Source organism: Amblyomma maculatum, unplaced genomic scaffold (genome assembly GCF_055883805.1).
Source record: "Amblyomma maculatum isolate TAMU_Amacu unplaced genomic scaffold, ASM5588380v1 scaffold_13, whole genome shotgun sequence".
NCBI classification, from domain to species: Eukaryota; Metazoa; Arthropoda; class Arachnida; order Ixodida; family Ixodidae; genus Amblyomma; species Amblyomma maculatum.
The window spans coordinates 38,857,449-38,885,225 of record NW_028146738.1 but is presented as its reverse complement, the minus strand read 5'-3'; the positions used below and the strand labels follow the sequence as shown (position 1 = coordinate 38,885,225).

The window sequence follows — 27,777 nt, the reverse complement described above, 5'->3', positions numbered from 1 at the left end:
TCAGCGGGACATTCGGATAATGAAATAGATAAGATGAATAAATAGAGAGCACATGTGGAAACCTGCCGTCTATGAACTGGACGGATGTTTACTGCGGAAGTGTAGTGACAGTGGACTGTGGCCACTTACTGCGCGTGGTGGTGGACTTCATGTGGCTGAGCACCAGGGCCGCAATCTCGTTAAAAGTCAGCTGCGAGAACCCACCCCGTAGGCGGCGCACAACGTCCACATGCCTGCGGATCTCATGCCTGCACGCGCACAGAAACACAGCACTGGCATTGAGCAGCAGCTAGGAGCTGACAGTGCGCGCTACTTTACACTGCGGTAATTTCCATGCTTGAGAACATCACACAACACCAGTAAACACGACACCGAATATATGCAGTCTCTTGCCAAAATATAAAGTCTAAAAGTGTACTTGGACTTCCTCTACTGCTCCAAGCCTTTAGACAGAGGCAAACTAAAAACAAAACCACATAAGCATGCAAAGCCCACAGGCAAGTTCAAAACAAAAGCCTACTTCACAAATTCGACTTGAAACCATAAGACACATCATCTGTTATCGACCGAATTCTCCCACGTGTGGAGACATTTTCGAGAACAGCTGTGGTGGCGATACCTGTATTTCAGTACTCTTTTTTACCTTGCAAAACCATTATCTTGTCTTAAAAGTGGTCTCAATGAAGGAGGTAATCTATTTACACAAGCCAACTTATTTTTTTTTTCTGTGTTCACATAATAAAAACTTCAGAGATTGTTGAACAAGCACACAAGCCGATTTAGCCGCAGATGAATCGGTGAGCCGAACATTGATACTTTAGCACCTTGCAGGAACTATGGAGGCAAAAAACCTAATCACACCCCATAACTCAGTAACCATCTCTCTGCGCAATTTTCAATGCTTGTTCACATCTTCTGGATATATTTCTTAATCATGAATGCAGTGTGGCTACGGATATAATTGAGTGATTTCATGTGAATACCAGAGTCTTGGAGGAACATGGGGCCGTTCTGTCTTTCTGTGATCGAAGAGGCAGGAGATCAACAGATGAGAACTGAGCGAGACAGTCAAGAGGGCCAAAACACATGCCGCATCTCCACTTTTTGCCATTTCTGCCTCCTACTTCGCACTGCAAAGTGCTGAGGTTGTTTGTCCGTTTCTTCCCATGCATTCTTTTCACCGCAATTTTACTCTCGTTTACTTTCTCCACGAACCACGCAGCCTTCTTTCCACGTCCGTAGCCAGCTTTAGTTTTTTACCCTAAGCGACGCATGATTTTCATTACGTTGCTAAGGCATAGGTAACGTTGGCTCCTCCTCAGAGCTGGCGAACCTGGTGGTAAAGGTAAATAAAATACACGCAGTGCGATTGTTTTATTTAAAAAAATATGCCTCTAGATTCTAGGTAGCGGGCATGCGATGATGCCCTTTAGTAGGAAGTACATTACCGCGACCAGACACACTTTACTATAAAGGGGTGACAAACACACTGCCGTCTATGGAAGACGAATTGGGACTTCAGTTACACTTTCCTACTATATTTGAGATTTTACTATATCCGTGTTCACTGTAGTGGGATTCTACTGTAATATGCTATGGCAATGACTAATCTGGCTTGATTCAAGTCATTTCAGCCGATAAACCACACCGCCAAGAAGAGCTACAGAACAGAAGAAACCAAAAAAAACTCACACTGTATAGTTGGGCTGCTGTTCCTTCACCATGTGTACTATTTTCTCTATCTGCCTCTCCGACTGTAAAAAGAAATGAAACGTGGTAGAAATATTTCAATACAACACACAAGCTTGCTCAAAATGCACAAATGAATGCAATTAGCCCACGCTCGCTTTAACTACACCACCCCGAATGAAAATTTGGATCAACAGCTGCGTGTTTTGAGTGGTCATTTTGTTTGACCGAAAGCGCTACCGAAAGAGCAGAGCTGTTTAAGTGCAGAGTGGTGATTAAATGGCCTAATTTCTAGCCTACGCCTGGTCTACAGCCCACTAGCACGGCCGCTCAATGGAGGCGCACTTGGTGCGGGCCGTCGCGTCGCGCCTCAATGGCTGCGGAAGTGCGTATTGGGATAATTTGCAGTTTCCGCCGTCATTCTCCGTGAGGGCGCCACCAGTCATGACGAGGCTCCGCCGCCACGAACGAGCAGACGACGCGGAAGGAGCGCGCTGGATGTGTTGGCGCTTGTTTTCTTTTTGACTACTCAGCATAACCGCGTGGTTCTGATAGTTCTGCATGCGTGCCATCGGTGCCTGTGTCAACAGCGTCCTAAGCGCATGTAGCACCATGCCAGGCAACTGCTGTGTGCCGCTGTGCACCACGAATGCAAGAAAAGATCTGAAGATCGGTTACCATGAGTTCCCATGCGACTCACAACGTCGAGCAGCATGGCTGAAAAACATATCCCGGGGGGGCTAGGACGGAAAAGGGAGCCGTTGGGAGCCGGTGAAAAGTCACTGGTATACTCACTGTACTTCACAGATGAAGACTACAGGAACAACATAAAACTGAAGATCCCGCTTCCTTCAGCCGTCTCCTCCGTGTTCCCGAACTACCCACATTACAAGTTAAATTACTCACGTGGGCTTATGTTGAGCCAAACACCCTTGAAAAAATGAAAGCGCGCAGGCCAATAGATATATTTTCGCCACTTGTTATAGCTACACTTCAATTCCTCCTGGACAACTCCCAGTGTCATCCTAAATCATGTGAGTTTCAAGATGGCTCCGCTACGATCACTTTTGTGACAGTGATATCAAAATGGTATGCCTTGCACAACATCACATCAGTGAAGCCGTGGAAACACCAAGAAGAGTCGCTTTATTTGTCAGATGACGAGCGACTCTCTTGGTTAGGGTTGGACTTTGCCATATCGAAGACATTCAGGTCCAAGGTGGCACGTCTATGCAAAGGCTAACCAAGCAAACGTACGAAGCAACAATCATGACAACCAGATCAACAGTGGCGCTAATTCAGTACCTTTTTGATCACATCAAGTATCTTACAGCAATGTCTTCTGTGTGTAGTGCATTGCATTTAACCGAATCTTATTCTCAGTTTCCGATACGCCCTAAAGCATGCCCTCAACAGCGTGTTAGTAGTATCGCTTTTTAGCAGCCTAAGGCAATTGAATGGCGGGAACAACAGAGATGACGCAAAGGCTGCTGCTTTCACCTCTGAAAAAATACTGAAGGTACCACTAGCGAAAAAAGAATATCGACTGAGATTATACACATTTTGCCATACTTGGGCAGGTTGGCATCTTGCAAGCATCAAAGTCTGCAGATGCACCTATCATCATTTAGGCAACTATAAAACTTGGCATTCGTGATTATAGAAGTCGTACCTTGCCCACTGCCATCACGTCTGCTGCGAGACAGTTTCCGAGTCAGCTTACATTCATTCATTCATGTGTGGTGTGAACCAGCAGCTGACATAGGGTTAGCACCGATTGCTTTCTTGGCTGGTTACCTTGCACGTCCATGTGAAGAGAAGGTATACATATTTTTACAGAATCTCATGAAACATTTTTATTTATTCTGTTTTCAGTGTCTGCCCTTGTCTTCATTATTTATATATTACCAAAGTTTAAATATCTTCGAGTGCTTACTTTAGAGTCTCAATAATTTTATTTTAATAGTCCCCATCCGTTTATTAATTTTGTGCCTTGATTCCTGCAAACCCCTGGACTTATCAAAGTTCTTGATGATGGACGCCTAAGGTATCTGAAAATCACCATGCACCTTTGTTAGCAAGGTGATGAAGTGCCCGGAGGTCAGTAGAAGCAGCAAGCTGTGCAACATGTTGGTTTCAACCCTTCTTCCCTATTTCGTGCCATTTCCGGAGTTGATTTGCGAGAGAGAAGACCGCAGTCACACTAAGGACCTAACCAAACCAATGCGACCACTGCTCACCAACAGGACAGGCAACATAATTCTGACAGTGAAAACAATCACGCTTGCACATAAACTTTCGAAGAAAGTTCTTCGCTTGTCAAATAAGCCTGCGTGTCTTCTGTGCATCACGCGGCTTCATAATCAAACGAAAAAAAACTGCCTTAGCCTGCGGGCGTGTCGTTGTTTCTGTCTTTTTTTGTTTCTTTTGCAACAGTTTGTAACAGTTTGTGTTAGCTATCGTGTTTAGGTGGTGGTAGCCACTTGAATATTATTTCCAGTGAAAACGGAGGAACAGGCTTAACAATAATATTGAACGCTACATCCGGAATTGTAAGTTTCCAGAAAAGTGCACGCTGAATAAATGGCCCCAAACCTTGTCCCAATTACAAGATTGTAATATGTAATACGTTATTACAGTGGCTGAAACGCAACTAAATGGGTGCCCACTCAGCGAAGCGCACGACTGCCTCGATTCTCGTTGTAAACGGAAGTCCACGAATGACTTGGAAAATCCCAGCGATGATGACATGCTGCTATCCCCCTTATAAATAGCAAACTTGCACGTAGCATCACATAATGTGTGAAACGCCGCTCATAAATCCTAATCTGAGCAAGCGCCGACCGCGCGGACGCTGAAACGAAAGTACAGCCACGGCCGCTCCGCGCCGCTCTCCGCCCGGACGACCCGGACTCGTCACGGAGCGGTAGCGCCGCCGCGGTGGCGATGAGAACTAGGCGCAATACGGTTCTTCCGGGCGACGCGACGGGCCGCACCAAAGTGCACCTCCATTGAGCGGCCGTGCCACTAGGGCTCGCTTTTCGCAACATTACTAAAGCACTAGCTCTAGGATTCATCACCGCTAAAAAGACTGACTGTATGACTGCCTCCCTGAAGTTGAAAGGAAATAATCATGGCTATGACAGATCTGATCACGCAGCAGCACTAATAGACCGGTTTCACTGGCCTCTGCACACACCATAAGAGCACTATGCTACTGCTGCAAGTAATAAATCATAGCTGGTCTTTATTTGCCACTCTAGCGTGTTGTGCGCTGGAGCCAATGGGCAGAGCGTATATTTTAGAGCGAGCTTACAGAACTTATTTCTAAAAACGTAACTGATGTATAGACAAAACAAGCTCTACCAAAAAAGACAGTTTATCCACACAAGCCAAACAAAACAGGCTAAATGCTCACCCTGCTCTTAGTCGGAGAGGATGGACAGCTGGAATACAAGGCTTCCTTCTCCAACATCCAATTTAGGTCCCAGAAATCAGAAACCCGCCGCCCCTCTGTTGCAATACAAAGCACGCGTAACGGGCAGCTTAGGAGGCCCGAAGCATACATTCCAAACATGGCATCTGCAGCATTGTTACAGGTAATACCAGCCATAGAATCACACATGCGAGACCACACATGCAAGAGGTCTCCTCCTTAAACGCAAACCCTAAAACCTACAGCGAGAGAGACCCAAGAAACAAGTTTTTGTTTGTGGCACAAAGCATAAACAATTGGCATCTAGTACCGCGTGGGATAGCTTACTGTCTGCCTGCAGTACCTTGTGGTTGCTGAAGTTCTATGCGACGGCATGATATCAAGCAAGCTTATATCCCTGTCACAACTACTAAATTTAACGTCGCTCGAACTGAATGCACACTCTGATACCCCACATGCTACAGAAACAAGCATTGCAGAGCCATCAAAGTTGAAAAGTCCATGTAGTTTTGCTACAAAAACGAGAATTTTTGTGTGGGACTATTTGCAGTGCAAGCTGTCATGTAAAGCTATTACAGTGCAGTCCACGTTAACGATACAAGATATAACGATACATCGCTTATAATGAATAAATTCTCCGGATTTACCAGTTTTCTCATTGGCTTATTGTAAAGTGATCCAGATATAACGATTATCGCCGGTACATTGGATACAATAGCTTTATCGCCACCCGGTAGAGGTTTATCACTAAAATTTCTCTATGTTTAATGAAATATAAAATGCTAAGACGGCGATGTGAAAACTTGACATACGCAGCAAAAACAAACTGTCGTAGAGAAATCCGCGAGCGGCATTGCATGCCGTTAGGAAGTGAGTACTACCATCATCATTACTGAGTGCGCGGTAGAAGTAGGCGGTAGGATAGTTAGAGAGGATACCGGTAAGCTGTCTAAGGAGACGAAAGATTTGATTAAGAAACGCCAGAGTATGAAAGCGTCCAATCCAACAGACCAGATCGAATTGGCCGAGATATCAAAGCTAATCAATAAGCGCAAGGTGGCCGATATAAGGAAGTATAACATGGAGAAAATTGACCATGCTGTAAAGAACGGGGGAAGCCTTAAAACGGTAAAGAAGAAATTGGGCATAGGCAAAAACCAGATGTATGCGATAAGGGACAACGCGGGCAACGTCGTCACTAATATGGAAAAGATAGTCAAAGTAGCCGAGGAGTTCTATACAGACCTCTACAGTAGCCAAAGTAGTCGGGACCGTAATAAGATTTGCGGTAGGGAAAAACAGTCAGACGTTCCACCAGTGACGAAGGACAACGTCAAGAAAGCACTAGAAACTATGAAAAGGGGGAAGTCAGCTGGAGAGGATCAGATAACTACAGATTTGCTGAAGGACGGTGGGGATATCGTGCTAGAAAAACTGGCCACCCTGTATACGCAGTGCCTGGTGCAATCGGCGGTACCGGAACCATGGAAGAATGCAAACATTATCCTCATTCACAAGAAATGGACTCTAAGGACCTTAAAAATTACAGACCAATCAGCTTACTGTCTGTTACGTATGAGGTATTTACTAAGATAATTGCTAATAGAATCACGACAACATTAGACAGCAATCAAGCAAAGGATCGAGCAGGGTTTCGGAAACGGTACTCTACTATCGATCATATCCATATCATCAATCAGGCGATAGAAAAATGCTCGGAATATAACCAGCCCTTATACATAGCATTCATTGATTACGAAAACGCATTTGACTCAGTTGAAACCTCGGCGGTGATGCAGGCATTGCGAAATCAGGGGGTAGACGAGCCGAACGTGAAAGTGCTGAAAGATATAGTGGCTGCACAGCAACCATAGTTCTGTATAAAGAAAGTAACAAAATTCCCATAAAGAAAGGTGTTAGGCAAGGAGACACAATCTCCCCAGTACTACTCATAGCTTGTTTAGAGGAAGTATTCAGAGACTTGGAATGGGAGCAGTTAGGGATAAGGGTAGATGGAGAATACCTCAGTAATCTGCGATATGCTGATGACATTGCCTTGCTAAGCAACTCGGGGGATGAACTGCAAATAATGATTGATGACCTAGACAGGAAAAGTAGAAAGGTAGGCCTGAAAGTCAATACGCAGAAGACTAAGTAATGTTCAACAGCCTCGGGAAGGAACAGCAGTTTACATTAGGTAGCGAAATACTGGAAGTAGTAGGCGAATATGTCTACTTAGGACAGGTAGTAACCGCTGATCCGGACCATGAAAAGGAATTAACAAGAAAAATAAGATTGGGGTGGAGTGCATTTGGCAAGCACTCGCAGATTATGACTAGCAGCTTACCGGTATCGCTCAAGAGGAAAGTATACAACAGTTGCATCTTACCGTACTCACCTATGGGGCTGAAACGTGGAGGCTAACCAAGAGAGTTCGACTTAAGTTGAGGACAACCCAGAGGGCTATGGAACGAAAAATGGTAGGGGTAGCATTAAGAGATAGAAAGTGTGCAGAGTGGGTCAGAGAAATAACTCAAGTTACCGACCTTCTAGTAGAAATTAAGAAGAAATGGACATGGGCAGGACATGTAGTGCGGAGAGAGGATAACCGATGGTCGATGAGGGTAACAAACTGCATTCCAAGGGAAGGAAAGCGTAGCAGGGGGCGGCAGAAAGTTAGGTGGGCGGATGAGATTTAGAAGTTCGCAGGGGTCAAGTGGATGCAGCTAGCACAGAACCGGGTTAAGTGAAGAAAAATGGGAGAGGCCTTCGCCCTGCAGTGGGTATAATCAGGCTGATGATGATGGTGATGCCTCCACTAGATGGCGCGCCCACCTGCTTACACGTAGGCTCCTCTATCTATAAAGAAGCCTTAGGTACTTATGGCTTGGGGCGCCACCTAGAAGCGGCAAATAAAAGCATCCACAATCGCGCTATTGCCTTCTCAAAATCACTTCTTTTCCTTTTTTTGTCTCCACTCTTAATATTTTCTACAGCTCTTCTAATAATTTTTGTAACTGCATCTAGACCGACTTTATTTTGCAGGTGATTATGCATTTACCAGCAATCTGAACGTTTGCAACTTAGACGCAGTTTAATGACCGTGCGTTTCGCTAGTATTCGTAAACACCCGAATTTTGAATAATCACAGCCGCTGTTTCTTTTTATACACGGCTCACGGAACGAAAGGGCGAACTGGCTCTCAAGAGGGCAAAAGAACCACTGTTGACGTTTATTAAACTACGACTCAATCGTTATTTGGTAAGAGCAATTGAAAAGACAGCCGAAGGCGAGGCTATAGTGTTGTAGCGAGAGAGTAGCTGCGACTCTTATGAGGAAGGGCGGAAAAGCAGTTGTTTTGTCGCACCACTAACACAGCCGCGGAAGATGCACCCAGCCACCCAGCTGCAATGGAACGGTTTGGGAGGCTGAGTGGACGCGGATCAATGAACGAGAAAGAGAGAGCCGGCTTTCTCCAATAGAACCACTGCTCTCTCCTTAGCGACCCAGATTTAAGTCAGACAGCGAGCCATTCAAATGAGGCGGGTAAATTCAGTGAGCTCAGCCGTACGCAGTTGCTCACTAAAGTGAGCCGCTTTGCCCATCTGTGTTTGCAAGCCTTCTTGTTGCTCACAATGCCCTTGAAGTGGTATAAGTTAAACGTAACATATATGTAATTAACTGTTTTGCCTTTTTTGATAACTAAATATTGGACTCACTTCAACATAACTTTTAGAGATTTGAGTCTGTGTCTGATGAGAAACTATGCGGATGAATCGTCGAGCGCAAGTGTTCCATCTAAATGACAATACTCTAGAGTCCGACCGGTCCGACTACTGGCGTACGAAGTGACTGGCATTGCGGAAGCTGGATCGAAAATCCAAGCAAACGTAAATTCAACTAAAACATCAGTGCAGGAGTGCAAATGACACTATAGAAGCAGAATGACGGAAATTTCGGAGCAGTGAGACAATAGTAGCAACCATGCGAGGTGCGAAATCCTCCTGCCGAACAGCATGTAATGAAATCGAGCCAAGGTTATGAGATGTGAAGAACATGCGAGTTAGTACGAAGTCGGCCACGTCGTGCGAGTGTGTCTGGGTTATGCGTTTTCTAAAGAGTTACGAATTTATTCTAGGTGCCCAGAATATTTGTATTTAGTAAGCCAAGTGTCTCTAGTAATCACGTCTCTTGTATGCGATGTTACCATGGCAAACATAAGAAAACCAACCAAAGCATTTTTAAGTATGTCTCATAACCGAGTGTCTCTTGTAATCATGTCTCTTGTAACAAGATTATACTGTAGCAGGAAGAGAGCAAAATCCTGACGGTACAAATCCGGTAAATATGAGTTCATAAAATTTGCCAGCCGGCTGGCACTGTTTACAATCGCTTATATAAATCTGTGAGCTGCGACCGCAAACCTAAAGGTTTCTATATCACCAAGACATACGTACAGCTATTGTTTGATACACATGCAGATAATGTTGACATCAAGGCAACATGTTGCATACCATCACTCTGGGTGTCATTAAGCCTAGCCATTTCAATATAGAGTCATTCCATAACAACTGATCCAGACTGCACATTATGGTCTTTTCTGTCACCATGACAAATGCTATCCCACGTTCTTTTAAAATGTTTTCCAAGCCGTGGTGGTTGCCATTTTAAGTTTACAAGCGGTAACAAAACATAGTTGCACAAAACAGTGTTAAAAATATTTTTTTAACCATAACTGTAAACTTCTTTTATTAAAAAAATTTCATCTTTATTTAGACAGAGTGTTTTCTTCCGGGTAGAAGAAACTTTTGCGACTTTTTCGCCCTGACCTCGTTCCTAAAAATTTTTTTCCTCCCAATTTCTGAAAATACTATGCCTACAGAACTATTATAAATTCAGAGACCAGTGTCATAGAGGACGTGTAAAAAGCATGCAGGGTATATCCAGATCCTCTGCCACGCTACCATTTTATATTTTGTATAAATAACCTTAGCAAACTTCTTTGTTGCTGAAGCTGGCAGTGCCCAAACCTAGCGCACCAATTTATTTAATTAGAGGAGTGCTGGTTCTGCGCAAATTTGAAGCCGACAGCAAGTGGGCTGCAATCAAAAGCTAGCACGGAGCAACGCCATGGTTGACTGCAAGGACACAAGTTTCAAAATTATTTTCCTAAACAGAACTTTTCTGATTTAAACTTTCAGAAATAAACGTCCTCGAATTGTACTATGCAGACTTACCATCTCACATTTTTACTACAACACCCTCAACAACTTGACCAAATAACTGAAATTACTGCAAGAATATATAAAAGTTGAAACTGCATTCTTTTCTGCACCTTATAATGTATCAACAAAAATAAGAAAAACGTTCTATTCATTACACATGAAAGCACAATGTGCTCTACTTGAGAGGAAAATGATTCATCTCATAATTGTGCCTAATATGTAATTTTTACAAATTATGGTTGCATTCGGCTACTGCTTGCAAAGTTAACAGACGTAAAAATATTTTTTCGCCAAAAAGAAACTGGAATAATCGGTCACAGTTACACAATAGGCCATGATTTTTAAAGAAGAAATTGAAAATGGCAAAGCCCAAAGTGTGGATCACCTAGCATGGAATGATCCTTAGTTGAACTGCATGCCACGTTCCTGGCAAGGAACTAGGTAACCGTAACACAAATGCCCCTAAAAGATGTGCAAAGATGTTAGGTACGTTCAAATATATGTTACTGTGCGCAAATATCTAAATTTCCAAACACAAATGAAATACGAATACGGAAGAAAACATTCAGTGAAAAATGAAAAAAAAAAACGAATATTGTCACTTTTTTTTCTAAATCGCTCATGTACACTTTACTAAATTATCCAGGAATACTTTTACATAGGATTTGGCATACCGGCTCATTTTACAACATGGACCTGCAGAAAAAGAGTGGAGCTGTCATATCTCTGCCATATACGTAAATCCTCGTTAATTCTTTCCTCAAGTTAGAAGGAAAAAAAACGTTGTTTACAGTAGGGAACTGCTCGCATCCCAGTATTTCCCCTCGAAGTGCTTCGCATTGTGCACACTGTCGGGAACACTCAGAGGCTTCCGCTACCCACATTGCAGTGCATCACAATAATAGTGGTCTCCTCTCCCCAAAAGGACCCGGTTATCTTATGGGGGTGCTTCCCCGAAAAAAATAAAAGAAGCAACTAACAAGAACCGTGTTTGCATTGCGGTAAATTACACCGTATTTACTCGCGTAGCGAGCGTCTTGCATAATGAACCCACCCCCACTTTAGCCACTGAGAACTTTAAAAAAAAGCAAGCGTTCGTTAGCGTGCCCGTTTTGTACTGTCACCGTCTCATTCCACCGCACATTACTTGGCAGTTCACTAAGATGCTGCACAGCGATAACATCATGGGGTGTTTATCTTTTCACACCAGCTCTATCGGGAAAGAGGAAGCGAAGGGGTGGGGGGAGGCAACTTGGCAGGGCAGAATGCCAGTGCTCGTCCGGTTGTACAGGCTTCGTTTTCACTTCATCGTGTGGCGTCTGAAGCTGGCAACCTCCACTGCCAAACAGCCATTGGAATGCGTGACAGTGCAAACGACTTTTGAAGCGAACGGAGCCTAAAGCCAGGGTCATGAGTGTGACTGACCGCGTGCTTTTGTTAGTGACTTATGGGTGGAAGAATGACTTACAAAAAAAAAGAATGTTTTTCCTGCGTAGTGACTTGGTTTTTCATTTGAAATCCTGTGGCGCCCATCCGATGCCATAACCATTCATGGGCGTCCGGCTGGGACCGCACAAACAAATACTTATTCGTGCTTCTGAATTAACATGGGTCAAATTAACGAGTATTTAGTTGCAAGCTTCGGCACTTGCGCGGAAGAAAAGAGCAGGCAGATGCAGCCGCTGACACCAACCCCTACACTCCGGCGCCGCCAGCTGGCGCACCAGTCATGGTGCTATTTCGAATTGAGCTTTCAATTTAGTTGTAATTATCAAATGTTTCACCCCTATGTCCCTAAGAAACCGCAAAAGAAGCCGCCGCGTTTCTCCGCATAAACTCTTGTTTCCACGGGAACGGGTGCCTCATATGTTGGCTCGCTGAAGTTGCACCTAGGCACTGCAGGAAAGAAACTGGAAAGGGTGATCGCCGCTGACCAGTTTTGCAACGTTGTGAGCGCTCTTTTGCATATGTCTGGTTGATCACAAAACTTATTGCCACGTGCCTAGCACTGCGTGGCTACCACGCTTAGGGATAACAACAACGAAGCGGCTGTTGGCTCGAGAGGCGATATGGGTTGGACTGTGATATCAATGCTGGAAGCCGACCTGATTCTCGGGTTCTCGCCTATGTGTACTTTCACGGCTCCTTGGGCTTGAGAAATGACATATCATACATAACCACAGTTTGTCGAAATGTCGAACATAGCAACCAGGGAATCGTGTATTTTAATTGCTACATTCGTATTCGAAAATTTCGGCACCTGCAAAACCCTCAAATTTATACCCTGTGGGCAAGCCGATTTTCACAACCTTCCCAAGGCAGCTACGTTTATTCGAAGCTACTAGACTGAAGCCTGAATGCCACTTCACAACACTGTCACAATAGAGACTGGAGCCCACCTGGCCTCCCGACGTTGTTTTCCGAGCGGGGCTTCAGGTTGGGCCAGACGGACACAACTTCCTTCTTCAAATTTTCGGGTTCAGCACGAACTGGAGGAGATTTCCCACGCAGCAGCGGCGATGGGGCTGACGGTCGACCGGGTGGCAGCTGGCAATGGCCTTCCCCCCCATCTCCAGAGTCTTCTGCTTCCTTAATACTTTGCTGTCCGCGGGAAAAATGGTGGTTTTGGGGTGGTGTCATTAATATTTTTTCCTTAACAAAAATGCTAGGTACAGGAGCGTTTAGTATCAAATTGTAGAGGAGAAATTATTCTTTACAATGGGTTATTAGTGACAATCATTATACTTATTGAATAAGTGATTAAAAAAAACTATCCGCGAAAATCGTAGTAAAAGCAAACACACAAAACGATCAGTTTCTTGATACAAATAAAACGAAGATATATGTTTTTTTACAACAGGGACCAATGCAAAATTGCAGCAAATACTAGCTTTCTGTGTACAGTATTTGCTGTGTTGGGAAAGAAAACAGTAGTGTCGATTTCAACCACTGGCTGTCCTCTAGCGGACAACACGACTCCCTGCGCTACTGGCTCCAAGTAATACAACTCAAAAGACGTCACTGTGCAGATAACAGTTCTGACCTTCAGAACATTGATCTCTTCTTATCAGTGCTCAACAAAAGCGGGCATTTTTGGAGAGCGAACTCAAAACTTGTCGAGGTCTGGCTGTCGATGTTCCGGGTAGTTCTGACGTAGTTTCACTGCCTGTCCTATAGTCTGAAAAGCTGAATTCATCTTCTGAGTCATCACTGCTGCTGTTAACGTTGTGCGCTCCTGCTGCGCGCAAACGGGCGTTTCCGCGAAAGGCGTCAACGTCGCGGAAACACCCGTTTCCATTCAGCAGGAGCGCACGACGTCGACGCCATGATGAAAACAAGGAGCGCTGATCACCCGACCCCGGAGATCATCTGAACGTGCGCGGCTCGATGGAAAAACTGAAAGAGTTCCTGTACTTCCCATAGGAGGACGGTACTTGTCAAGGAGCGCTTCTAAAACGGGAAAATTCGAATCGTGAAACCATCGATAGGGGGATATTGATGGAAGTAGGCGCGGACAGGGACATTTTACTGATAGCGACAGCTCCCCTATGCATCTCGTCTTCATCCGCTCCTTCCTCTTCATCCATGAAGTGGTTATTCACCTTCTGGTCGGCCTGTGAAAAATGAACCAGCTCCTACGGCACGTAGCTCGGCACGAAGTTTTAACCTTCAGTCCTTTTGGTGTTTTGGATTTTATTTCCAGCTCGTCAAACGAGAACGGCAGTTCATTTTCGGTTCGCTTAAGACACGAGGTCACATAGACAACTGCAAGTGAGCATGTTAGTGTCCCCTACATGCTGGGTAATAAACAGCGGCAACATACGAACGCACACAAAAAGAGCACTGTTCTCAGTGCTTCTTGACAGAGTGGTAGGTAGAGCTTGAAAACAAAGGGGTCAGACACAAACTTCTGTCACTTTAAGCGGCCTATACTGTATTTAAACAATTGTAAGGCGACACTTTTTTAAAGTTCGTAAATTCGAAGCTGGGGAGTCGACTTACAATCGAAACCAAATAGTGGCACAGTTAGCCAAAGCAAGTGCAACATTCAGTTACTGTGCGTGCTTATCCGGTTGTCGGGAAGAATATTTCTTTAACTTTAATTACACAGCACAAACTGCAGCTGCGGGAGTGTCGATAGTTTACGGAAGAGCCACTGTTAGAATCGCGGCGAAGCTCCCTTTTTGCACGTCAGTCACGTCTGGTCACGTGACACGGCGGCACTTCCAGGGAGTGTTGATGGTTGATGGAGCAGCAGACATGGATCATTCGTTGAGTTCGCGCTCATTCCATGTTCACACGTTTGACTTTACGACTGGCTACATGCTTAGTCACGAGTTCTCCAGTCCAAAAAGCATTCGGCGCTTGTTCAGCACAGCGTTCAAGGAGGCAGCACATCATTTATGCAGAGGCAACAACTGCGCTGTGGGCCTCAAGATCAAAGCTTCGAAACTGGTTATGTGGGAGTGACGGTGGTAGTGAGACAAAATTTTTATGTTATCTACAGACCAAGCTTGCCACGTATATCGCCGAAATACGCAATTTGAAGTGGAGACCAACTAGATTTTACGTAGCATCCATAGTGAGGAAATGATAAACCTAAGTTACAACTGATAACCGAACAACACTCGTAGATGCTTGGCCAAAAAATTACAACCACTTTCGAAAGCTGCACAAGTTCGAAGCTAGCGCAGAGAAATCTAGAACAATATGTTCACCGTGTTTTTTAATGCAGAGCGGAGAACAAAAAAGGGGGTGCCAATGACAAAGAAAGAGTTAAGGCGCATATAAAATCACTAAAAACTTCAAAAAATAAAATTTCAAGAAATAGATTTGAAATCTATCAGGAACTTCTCAATTGCATACCAAAAAATTATCCCCAACAACAGCCTCAAATGTACCCTAAACAGTATTGGCGACCGCGAGTAGCAAACAACTGGCTTACATCTACACGAAAATTGTATCTACATTTTTGAACCACTTTCTCACACCTTCACTCTGTCACTAATTTTACTACAATTAAGACATTATGCAAGCATAAACACGACATCCTGCGGAGATAAAAAAATTAGGCTGAAGAAAATTTGTGCGGTAAGATCCAGAACCAGAATAAGTCAATATTTTCCACCTTGTCTCCCAATACTAGTGTCCTTTAAAATGATATTATGTTCATGATAATACCGTGATATTGCTACACCAATTTTAAAAGTTGCGGTGCAAGAGAAAAAGCATAGCTGTCTCAAAAAATAGAATTATTGCCAGCCTTTTGTTCACTGTCTCGGCACACGGTACAGTATAGCGGCAACTTACGCCTGCCTCAAGACGCACAAGCTTTTCGGCATTGACGTGTGAGTGTTCTGACGGGACTGGGGCTCTGACCACGTCGGCGATAGGGAAGAACGAAACACCTAGGCACAGCCAGTGGGCCAAGCTGTTTACTGGGAGTGCCCAATTTTTGTCCTCAGTCATAGCAGCATTCGTGCGCTCCGGCGTCGTCTCTCCGGATGCAGATGCCGTCTGCCGAGATGGGAGGTAAGAGGGAACAAGGAGCCGTCTGATGCGCTACGCCAGTCCTCTCACTCCCCCCGTCTCCGCCACAGCTCCGGGGGAAGTAGGCCATCAGGGGAAACATGAGGCGTCCCCGTGAAAGAGAGATAGATAAGGTGGGGGATTGCCGCGTCATGCGGGCGAGGGAATGTTGAATTCTCGCACCATTCCTCTCTTAATTGTTATCTCCACCTGGGCGCTGTTTCTCCCCCTTTGAAGACGTACGGCAGTGGTCCTTCAACAGGTCCATCCCGCCGTACGGGAGTCGGCACTCGGGTTGGTAAGCTCTGTCTCTGGCGCCGCGTCCAAATCGAGGATGGCAGCCATCACATCGCCGCTGCAGTCACGGGGATGAAGAGGGGGCGAAGTCCACTGGCATACCATACTGTCACGTGCCGCTGGTACGTCCGCAGTGCGCTGGTCTCCCCCTGCCGCGCCGACACCCCGCAGGTCGTAAATAAGGGCAGCACGCTTCCTCCCTCAATGCACCAGGCATCTTGAAAAGCTCCGTGTACAGGAACCCCGCCGGCTTCTTATCTACACGGGCCGCATTCTTCCGGGTTCTCCTGCAGCCAAGGTTGAACTGGCGTTCTGGAGTCCGGGTATTCGTTCGAGCTCGAATGCGAGCAGCTCCAAGAATCTTTGTATTCTGGCGCAGCCACGAGGCGCACTGTTTAAACATCGCCTTTCCCGCTCTCGTCACCTGAACTCAAACGGCATGGCCTTTACCTGCGCCCGCAAAGCCTTTGGCGTAAATAAGGCCAATCGGCAGGCTCGGTCATTCTGGATGCGCTCGGCACAAGCTTCGCGTAAAGGAGCGTGCGCCGAAATATGAATACAAAGCCGCTCTAGGAAGTGCGCTCAGATGGGTGCGACCGTTAGAGGTTGCTGATATTGTTGCGTGGCTGCAAGCTGAAAATCCCAAGCTCAGGCGGAATCAGTGGACCCATGCCAACAGCATCTTACACTTAAAGTGACTGTTCAAGTGGAAACTGCACGCGCTGAATGGAGCGTCAGCTAGCAAACCCCAGAGAAGTCTCTACGGGCATCGCTGCAACTCCCGAAGCCAGCGCACTCGCTGCGACCGCCGGAAAATGGCGCACACGTGCAATCACGCAAGCCGCGGCTCTGTAGCAGCCACAGCCAGCGAAATCACTGAAGGATTGTCAAATGCTGTGCATGTGAGACCCAGCGCACAGCTACTCTGTGGGCATGATTAAAACACCCTCAGTAAGCGCGATCGCTGAAAGAAAGCAGAATGCTTATAGCGTGAGATCACGCACAGAACAGCACCGGTGCCGTCAGCTGCTTGTGCAACTTGAGCTCGCCACAGACAAGCACCAGACCCTCGAGTTCGTGCGCTAGCGGATATAAGGAAAAAGTCCTTTCCGCGAGGTTGCAGTGCTGAAGGTAGGCGGAGTAGCCGAATATCAACCGGAAGGGCACGGGAGGTCTTACTTAAAGTTACCCGGCAGGTGTCGATTTTCAAGCCGCCGACGTTCCTTCACGCGAAGCCTGTGCTGAGCATGTTCATACGAACCGTGCGCGCCCACTGGCCTTATTTATGACACCGGCACTCCGGGCGCACGTACGGGCCACACCGTTTGAGTTCGGACGGCGATGGCGATGTTTAGACGGCGCGCCCCGTGGCTGCGCAAGCGTACAAACGTTCTTGGAGCAGCTTGCATTCGAGCTCGAACAAATAATTCACGAACGGGAGGGCTGTGGAGATGCCAGTGCACAATGACCTCTCCCTCTGCCGTCTGGGATTTGGAGCATGCCCGTTAAACCCTGGCTGGAGAAGAACTCAACCCGTGTAGATACGCAGGCCGGCGTGATTCCTGTACACGGAGCTCTGCAAGGCGCCTGGTGGATGGATGGAACGGAGCCTGCTGCCCTAATTTGGCGTGACCGTGTGCGAGCAGCGCACTGTGGGCATACCGACGGCCCGACAGATGGTGGGTCAGGGTACTTTGCCCCTTGTCTCCCGCCGTAACAGCGGCGGCGGAGATTTCAGCAGAACTAGTCGAATGTGCGGTATGCACGCAGAACCAGCCCAACGGGAGGGTGGTTGTCCTCGCTTTTGCCGCGGTGCCAGAGACAGAGCTTACCAACCCGAGTCCCAACTCCTGTCCTGCGACATGGATCTGCTGAGGGATCAGCCGTGCAGCTTCAAAGGGGAAAACAGCGCCCAGGTAGAGGTCACCATTAAGAGAGGAAGGGTGTGGGAATTCAACACTCCCCTCGCCTGCACCAGAGCGGGGAACACCCTCTATTTCTCAGGGACCCCTCATCTTTTCCCTTCTGGCCTCCTTCCCCCAGGGCTGTGGTGGAGAGGGCGGGAATGAGAGAACTGGCGTAGCGTGCCAGGCGGCCCCTTCTTCCCCTTCCCATCGCATCTCGGCGGACAGCGTCTGCGCCAGAGACAACGCCGCATCGCCGGAGTGCACGGATGCTGCTGTGACCGACGATGGAAACTGGGCACTCCCAATAAATGGCTTGGCCGACTGGCTGTGCCTCGGCGTGCCGTTCTTCACGACAACGACTGTGGTCTGAGCTAGCGGCCTGGCTCTCGGCTCTGAGAGGAGTGTCCGAGCCAAGTCAGAACCCTCACACTCTATGACCTCAGATAGCAAGCACATTTTAAACGTAAGCACCACTGCCAGCAAATGACCTAGTTAAAGGACGCCTGGCAGAACAGATGACACACAGATTGCCTACTCCCAAGATGACAAAAAGATTAGAATGAAAGAGAGAAGAAACAAGACTGACCTCATTCTGTAGTGATGGTGACTGTGTTACTAGTGGCTTGTTTTTTAGCTCTTTAAGCTGGAGATGAAGCTTCTTCAACTCGCGGCTGCAAAGGAAAAAACAATATTCATCAATGACGACCTGGAAGCCAAGTCAAATTCCTTGCCGTGTCCCATCGGTGGTTAATGAGCATTTTCAAACAACCGGAAGCTGCTTATGTTGCCGCAGCGACAGATATCACTTTCATGCTAAATAAATACTGGCAAAGTACCAAACGAAACATTTTAGCATATGTTTACTAACCAAACTGTTCAGCACATATTTACATTTCTTTGGCAGTTCACTTTTCAAACCCACTTATGTACCCACTCCTCGACCCATCCTTCGATTAGTTATCCAGGCTATCAACATACTTGGCCAATATTTAATAATTTATGGCCAAATAAATGTATTCTAATGTTACTACTACTATTCCTACTACAGCTTGATGGTTCAGTTTGATTTATGGTGCTTAATGCCCTAAAGCCACTCAGGCTATGAGAGATGCCACAGTGCAGGCCTCCAGAAATTTCGACCATCCGGGGTTCCTAAACATGCACCCACATCGCACAGCAGTTGTCACGGTCGAGATTCGATACCGCATCCTTGGACACTGCAGTCCTTAACCACTGCGGCACCACGGCGGGTACTATAGCTGGAAGAATTTGTGGAAATTCGTACGAAGACCACAGTGGCATCCGTTTAGGTGGCATTTCATACCACTTTCAATAGGTTATGAAAGCTGCTACTCTATACTACTACAGGTATCGTACTGAAGGGTTTTGGTAGTGAAAACAACAACACCATACTATTCAAGCAGAGGTGAGAAAATTGCTCTGCAATGGAACTATTCAGCACGCTCAATGGACACTCACGCATGATCTTCCTGCAGAACCGCCAGCCTGTCTTGGAGCTCAGAGATTTCATCGTTTTGGACCTTCAGTATCAGCTCCAGCTGCACGAGAAGAAACGTTGGCAAAACATCCCAGTTAATGGCCAAAAATGTTATTTAGGATACCAGAGGAGGATTTTCCCCAATTGAACAGCTTTGGATCATGATATAGTACTAAAAGATATTTCACTGGGAGCTGCGCTATGTCACAGCCAGTGAAATGCATTCTGGTAATCGTGGCAATGTCGGCGCAGTGTAGAGTCCTGCATTGCCACGTGATGCTTCTTTCCACAAATGATGAATTTGTAGTACAAGTTGCGTCACGTGTTTCGACACTTGCACGTCAGGACCCTGAACATTTTGTTTTCTCACGAAAAACAGAGGCCCCCAAAAAAAGAACTTAGAAGGTGGTCCGGAAGGCTGATAAGAAAATTAACACATTTAGCTGTTTTGTCCCCAGAGAGTATGGTAAACCAGCAAGGTCTTAAGGCCCGACACATCCTTTCTGCACCATTATGCTTAGAGGGAAGTGCTTAAACCGCTACCAAAGAGGCAGTCGAACTCAACTTTGCGCCGCTTTTTTAGGCTGCATTTATGGTGATATCTGGTCGTGTAAAGTGTTGGGTAAATGCTGGCATATTTAAGAGCTCACATCGGTACGTGTGCTTGGCATACCTATTCGCTCCTCGTCCATCAATGCTGCCACAGTAGCATAGTAGGATCAGTAGCCGTAGTATTTAAGGGAGAAAATGTGGCTGTAAATAACCCTGAATATGTGCAAGCACAACTTCAATAATGAGAAGTTCTGAACAGTTCGAAGAACATCTGCAATCTCGTAGGTAAATTTGACCAAGTGTCCAGTGCGCTAGCCTGGACCAGCCTAGTTAATACGAGAATTTGGGGTGTAGGTAACAATGACCGATCTCCGTTCTGCCACAGACCAATGAAGATATGATCTATTGTAGACTCAAAAAGTTTTGGTCATCCCCGGCTTGATATGCAGCAGCGCCCCAACCCCAAACTATCAGCACGAAGAGACTTGTGAACCGCCGAAGCGTGTCCCTGCAGAGAGCGGCTTCAGTGCAATGCAGCCATGGATGTCATTCTCTCGGCGCTTAGACAAGGCAGAGCCAGACCAGAGACACCAGTTCGCGCACTTTTCACACCTATCCAGCCCATCCATGGTCAAGAAGTATGTGGCGGAGGCACCGACATCGAAACGCCTCCAACCCAAAGCAGCGGCAGCGCTTGTCCTGCGGCACGACCATCCTTGGACGTACAAAAGCAATCGCACACCATCTTGCAAGCTATTGTGGGCTCATAAGGTAATCACATTTATCCCGCGAATTCTCTTAGCTTGCAAATCTAATTCTGGTCCTCCCGTTAGCATAGTACACTCAGCTGATCCGCCTTTTTAAGATTGAACTAACGTGACCACATGACCACCTTGAAATCCAAAAAGCACGGATCAATCTGTCCCCACCAAAATTAAACCAGTTTTAGTTAAAGGTTCATTACTTTGCGTTGGTTGCAAGTTTCATGTTTGAAGAAATTCAGCCACTGAAAATTAGCCTTAGGTAAAGATTTAACGCTTCTAAATGTCTGAAACATAAGCCAGGATACAAACCAATATACAAACCAAAACAAAACAAGTTTTCCAAAAATGAACCAACTCGCCCAAAAAGAAGTGTTAATGGAAAAAGCTAAAGCACATCGCACTTGTCCGGAAGAAAGCTCGCCTAGTCTGCAGAAAAGCCTCGCTGTACAATATTAATATGAGCATACTTTTTCTTCGCTGATGTAGTTACCTGGGCAGGGTCCGCAATGTGGGTCTGGGTCGCGGCATCGCATGTCAGCTGCACAGCCTGCATGGCTCGCGACAGGCAGCGAGGTTGGTATGGCGTCTGGCTGCAGCTATCCTTGACACAGACTTCCTTTTCCTTGACGCCATCCTCCTCAGCAAACTCGTACGAGGTGCGGCCGCACGGACTGGCCCGCGCACCTTGATATCCGCCATCACCTGCCTCCACGGGCTGCTTCAGCTCCTGGTCAATCTTTCCGGCACACCAGTGCACTACCGTCAGACTGCACCCGAACTACGAAGCCTCCAACCACTACCATAATGGTTTGGTTTGGTTTAGGGGCGTCAACATTCCAATATGACTCGAGTTATGAGAGACTCGACGTAGTGGAGGGCTCAAGAATTTTGACCATCTGGCGCTCTTTAACGTGCACTGACATCGCACAGAAACGGGCACCTCGCCTCCATCGAAAAGCGGTCACCATGGCCAGGATTCGATCCGGCATCCTAGGGCACAGCAGTTGAGCGCCCTAACCATTGCGGCGAGGTTCATCACAATACGCAGCAGACATTATGCGCACATGAAACAGCTTTTTTGTGTGAGTGTGTGTGTGACACCAATGTTTTCTAAATTTGGAGTGTGGCCCTTACGTAAGGACGACATTTGTTTTCCATGACTTGTCACGTCTCATAGCCAGGTGTACGTATTTGTCACAGTTATCTCCTGCGGATCAATTCCTCCCTGCCAAAATTAACCCAGTTTTCGTTACAGGTCCATTATTTTGCTTTGGTTACATAAACCTTCCTGAGAAATTTAGTGTTAATCCAGTAAATGTGGCCTATTTATTGAATTTATACGGCAAAGTTGACAGCAATTTCCCAGTGGTGTGGATGGAAGGATGGATAAAAGTTGAAAATACTGTTCTCAAATGCATGTCATTCTGTTCAGGTAAAAGATTACCGACAAGAAAATGACATCGAAATGACACTGCCAAAAGCTTAGCTCCACTCTAGCCACTACCTCGTAGTGATTAGTGTGCAGTCACTACTGAGTTGTCTGCGTCCAACCACTCACAGTGTGTCCCACACTGAACAGAAACTGAACATATTCTGGCATGCTAAGTCGGCTGCAGGTTCTGCCCAGATCTTCTTTGCAAAATTCGTTTCCATGTAGACAGAAAGAATTTTCGAACCAAGGTCCTCATGTGCCTATCCCTTAGCACTAATTTATGACATCCCGACAACTCCATCACCAAGACCCAGCAAGAACACATGCACACATACCTTGCGCGCATACAATTGCAGCCCGTTGTGGGCGCCCCCTGGAGCAACAGTGGGGAGGGTGCAGTCATCGTTCTCGTCCTCATGGTCTTGGTAGTAGAGGAAGGAGAGGGGTTCCTCGTGCACCTGTCGGAATCCCGGATATCGGACCACAAAGTTGGCCAGCGTGCTGTACTCTGACAGCACCTGCCGCGCCTCTTGGGGGCTCAGGACCTTCAGCAAGTCATCCTCCTGGGACGGCCCGGTTTCCTGCAGGAAGTCCCGTAGCCGCCTGCAGCAGCAATGTGAAGCCGCATACGGTCAGGTTGCATACTTGTAATGCGCTCGTATACTACACAGCAAGCCCTTGCCAACTCGTATTTGAGTGACATAGCTGCCGTGTGCTCACACCTAAAGACTATAAATCAACGATCGGCAGTTTTCAATGTCCGTTGGTCAAAACAACATACAATGAGTAAATCTAGATGAACACGCTGCAATACATGACCCCCGTTACAGCTCCAATTCATGCAACTCTATATGCTACCACTGTTGCCAGTCACGAAACTTGCAAACTCCCCAGTAAAGACATGGCAGAATTCATGCAGTTGCAGAAGGGACTTGTGAAACGCATAGTGAATGTCTTTGGCCAAAGCACCCTCCATGGTCGTTTATTTATTTTGGTTGTTTCTTTGTTCCTTCCCAGAACGCATTAACAGGTAAAAGAGCATGACCACGTTTTAAATTGCTATCAAGAGAAGCCACAGAACCTGATTAATCTTGCCAAGGTTCCTGCGATGAAAGCACAAGCCGATTGAGCGGAAGATCCAGTCTTACCTGACAATACCATCCACATCCGCATCGGTTAGAGCCTGGAACTTTGCCTCCTCATCTACTCCTGGTACATCTTCCACACTGTAAGAAAGACTGTGCCTTTTACACAACTCCAGGCACTTCAGCAACGGAACATCAAGAACAGAACTCGTTTTTATAACCTGCATTCTGGCCTGCATTGGAAAAACTATACTAGACGCCCCACTGTGCTGTTTTACGACAATACGTGCGAGCTGTTCATGAATATTCCAGTACCATTCTGAAGAGCACAATTTTCAATGTTCGCAAGGCGCACACCGAGAACAAGCGACAACGTTAACTCAATGTGTACAGATATTCCACCCTATGCAATTTCACATCAATAATGAGCCACTGAATAAAAATCAGCCTATTCAATAAACAGCCACAACCAATTCTTGGAGCTTGAACCGTACTATTATGGGTGCGAATATTGAATATTTCAAATACCAATCAAATATGTTTGTTGTTCGATTCATACTTGCAGTCAAAAAACTGATACTCGTGATCTTCGAATTAAGACACTGTATCGCTCACAGTACGAAGCCTTACTGCAATACCTGACCGCGTTGACTGCTGCTAAGCATCCTCAACATGCGACAATGCAGTTTTGTGAAGAGGGACCTTACGAAGGCCTCCCAAAAAATGCATGCAAAACAAAGCCATCCATGACACCAAGAAAAAACATTGTTCTTACTGAAATTTCACCTCAAGCGCAAAACCTATTCATCACACAAAGTTACTGTTATGCACCTCAAGCTGTTCTTTTTTAGGCCCATTTGATAATTCGAATTTTCGGTTAATTAGGGCATTGTTTCTGGTCCCGTGGTAGCAGTAATGAGAGTTCACTGCATCCAGCAGCAATATGAAAACTCGACCCGGCTTCATGCTGGTTCATACTATACTAAAAGAAACTGAATAAGAAGTCCTCTAAAACTCGGATGCAAGATTTTTCAGTGCGCCATATGCTTCTGTAGGAATCTAGTTTAATTTTATTTTGGATACAAATGTCAACTATGATATAAAGAGGACTAGCAATGCTTGCTATTTTGATTTTTTTTTCATTCATCAGATATTCGATTCGATAATCGAGGGAATTTTTTCGCCCCATATCTGTACTCAATTCGTATCTGAGAATTTTAATATTCGCACGCCCCTACTCTCTGCCTACACCAAAACTTAGTAAATGTCCTGGTGTTCAGGACTACGAGCAACAGTAGAAAGCCTGAAATCAAGCATGTCATCCTTTTTTTCATCAACACACTGCTCATACACAGTATTGAATTGCAGTTTGTCAAACACATGCCAACAAACCTGTACATGCCAACACAGTTCACCGAATCTAACCATATTTTCAAATAAGCTGGGAATAGAAAGCAGTAAAAATTGATAGAGTTTCATGGATTGAATATGAGAGGTGCCATTGTGGAGGGCTCGATATTGACCTATGTGATAATGCAGCACGACGGCTAAAACACTGCGTCGCTGGGTCCGACTAATGTGACTTCACACATGAGTATATGGATGCCAGCACTGCATAAAGCAGTTCATTCACTGGCATGACTCGCTGTTGACGTTATAACAACTGGCGACGAGGTTGGGACAAGCAGACGGCGGATGGAGCGAGCAAGCGAGTAACCGAGCGGTGCCTTCGTTCAGTGTTTCAGGAGGAGAGCATCGCCTTGGCTTTCGTTCTGCGTTACAGGAAAAAGGAACGAAGTAGTGGTGCTCTCGGGGTACGACTATCGCCTTGTGGAAAACCAGTTGTGTCCCTCTCCGCCGTGGCCAATCACCACCACCACAACGAGCGTCGTGGCAGCGCCGGCTGGAAGAGAAGGTAAATACCTCCCCTTGGGGGAGGAGACCATCGTTGGGTGCACCACCAAGAAGTGTACGCGAGAAGCCCACAGAGAGCTTCTGGATCTAGCCGGCAACGCGAGCAGTTTTCTCTCGCTTGGAGAGGATAGCGGGCACGGAGTATGCAGCACACACGCGATGACCCGTCGTGCACGACCGCCCGTCTTCTGGTTTCCAACCGCGAAGCGACGAGTAAATACCGCGCGCTCTCGCCGCCTCCCGCGGCAGACGCCGTGGTATGGCTTTGTCCGAAGAACACGGCGCGGATGGGAGATCCCGGCCGCCATATTTACGGCGCATGCAAATGTCCGCAGCCAAAGTCGCACCCCCATTCCCCAGCCGGTGAGTCAGAAGTCCTTGTTTCTTACGTAGCCTTGCCCTTCCAAGGAAATCCTTGTTGATGTATAGCTAGCCGTCATGCTCTGTATGTTTTTTATGTGCAATAAATGGGACTGGAGTTAACGCTGTGTCGTACCCTTCCTTGTCCTTTTGTTCCCTCCGCGGTTCGCTAGCGAGAACGCTGCTCCCGCGCAGTGGCGGCGGGGTGGAAGACCGTCTCCCTCATGCTACCCCGCAGCCTGCAGACGCTCACGGATTCAAGCATCGTCTTGACCTTCGTTCAGCGTTCAGAGGGCAGCATCGCCCATGGCATCCCAACGAACTTTGGGGCTTCTTTAAACATGCCGTCAGTGGGGAAGATGTCAGAATACGACCCCAACACGCAAAACTTCGAGTCGTACTTAAAGCGCTCAAAGCATTTTTTAACGGCAATTGAGATAACCAACGAAAAGTGTCTCCCCGTCTTCTTGACAGTAGTCGATCACTTAGCCAGGAAGTGCGACTACGGCGACTTCTTACAAGATGCCCTCCGAGACAGGCTGGTTGACGGCACACGGGATGAAGAGACTCGGCGTGCTCTGTACTCGGAGCGAAACATGGCATTTCAAAGCGCATGCCCAATCGCCCTTGACAGAGAACTAGCGGTGCGAGACAGTGGGCAAATGCGGTCAAGAGAACACGAGGCATTAGTGCTCGTAGTGAAAGTTCTACAGCATCCCTAGCCGAGGCAACCTAAGCCCAAGAGAAGGCGAGGCGGCAAGAGCGGGAGGTGTGATAGGTGCGGCAGGGCACAGTCATCGGACGTTTTCTGTTACAAAAACTCGGTTGTCATGAGTATTCAAAAGTAGGCCACTTGAAGAAAAAGGTGCCGCATAGTTAGGGTAAAATTTAAAAGCACCCACTTGCTCAAATATTTCGACGAAGACTCTGAGCATGAACTGTATCATTTGGTTAACTCAACCCGATCATGTTATGAAGGGGGCATTAACATTGAGGGGCATGCCCGTAATATGCAGGTTGACACGGGATCAGCCATCACAATCGTTCCAGAGCTAGTGTACCAGTCCCACTTTTCGCGCGTAAGAGGCGAACCATGCAAAATGTCGCTTCGCACATATACTAGGGAACAGATACAACTTAAAGGGCAGTGTGACGTAGCTGTTCAGTACAAGGATAATAGCATGGCGCTACCTGTCGTTGTTGTTCAGGGCAACAAAAAGAGGTTACCAGCACTACCTGGCCGAAATTGCCTGGAACATCTCAGACTTGACTGCCTGGAAATTGGACAGGTGGCACTTAAACAAAAGTACCCTTCGGTGTTCTCTGAGAAATTAGGAACAACATACAAGTTGCAACCAAAAATTGTTCTGAAACGTGGTACAGTTCCTGTATTTTGCCGCGCTAGACCTGTACCCTTTCCATTGCAGAAAAGGTTTAGAAAATTGTTGGAGCAAGTGGAAACAGGCATGATGCAGCCAGTAATGCGCCGCGGTTGGGCTACACTGTTAGTCATTCTTAAAAGAAGATAACAGTACCAGGTTATATGGAGACTATAAGATAACCTTAAACACTTCATTGAAAACAGACCGTTACCCACTACTCAGGCCCGAGGATATGTACACTGCTTTGAAAGGAGGAAAATTATTCTGTTTACTAGACATTTCTTTGGCGTACCAGCAATAGCCGCTTACTCCAGAGTCCAGATCATTTTTGATGTAAACACTAGCCTGGGGTTGTTTGAATGTCAGCGCCTACCTTACAGTGTGGCTAGTGCCCTGGTAGTATTCCAGTCCATGATGGACAAAGTGCTTCACGGCATCCCGCATGTCAGATGTTACATCGATGACATGATCGTGACTGGGCAAGATATAGCAGGCTGCCAAATAACACTGGAGCGTGTCTAATACCCGTGTCACACGAGCAAGCGAAAACTCTTACCTAAGCGCTCTTTTAGTGAGTTGAGACTTTTATTCAAAAGGAGTTGCATAGCAGACACACGGCGCTGGCGATCTCTTTTTAGAGTTTCCTTCGGAGGACGCTATGAAAAGCGCGGCGCTACATCTTGAAACAAAACCGGACAAAATAAAAC

The 27,777-nt window shown here is 46.5% G+C and overlaps 1 protein-coding gene across 1 annotated transcript; it reads right to left on the bottom strand.

Moving 5' to 3' along the window:
* On the bottom strand, window positions 1-27,514 carry LOC146172607 (uncharacterized). Its single transcript, XM_084585814.1, has 11 exons — window positions 27,444-27,514; window positions 23,478-23,555; window positions 22,665-22,932; window positions 21,388-21,633; window positions 20,403-20,411; window positions 19,563-19,642; window positions 18,670-18,754; window positions 13,880-13,964; window positions 5,108-5,271; window positions 1,693-1,754; window positions 1-248 (listed from the first exon to the last, which is right to left on the bottom strand). Exons 1-11 carry the CDS (start codon window positions 27,512-27,514, stop codon window positions 89-91), a joined length of 1,308 nt encoding a protein of 435 aa, XP_084441940.1. The 3' UTR covers window positions 1-88.
* Between the last annotated feature and the right edge of the window lie 263 nt (window positions 27,515-27,777).

Bases quoted from the DNA above. Each gene is read 5' to 3' on its own strand.
- LOC146172607 (XM_084585814.1), bottom strand. From the start codon at position 27,514: ATGCGGGATGCCGTGAAGCACTTTGTCCATCATGGACTGGAATACTAC. The intron at 23,556-27,443 runs GTAGGCGCTGAC...TCTTTCTTACAG, and splicing joins GGCACTAGCCACACTGTAAG to TGTGGAAGATGTACCAGGAG. The intron at 5,272-13,879 runs GTAAAATGTCCC...ACAATGCTGCAG, and splicing joins TAGGGGAGCTGTCGCTATCA to ATGCCATGTTTGGAATGTAT.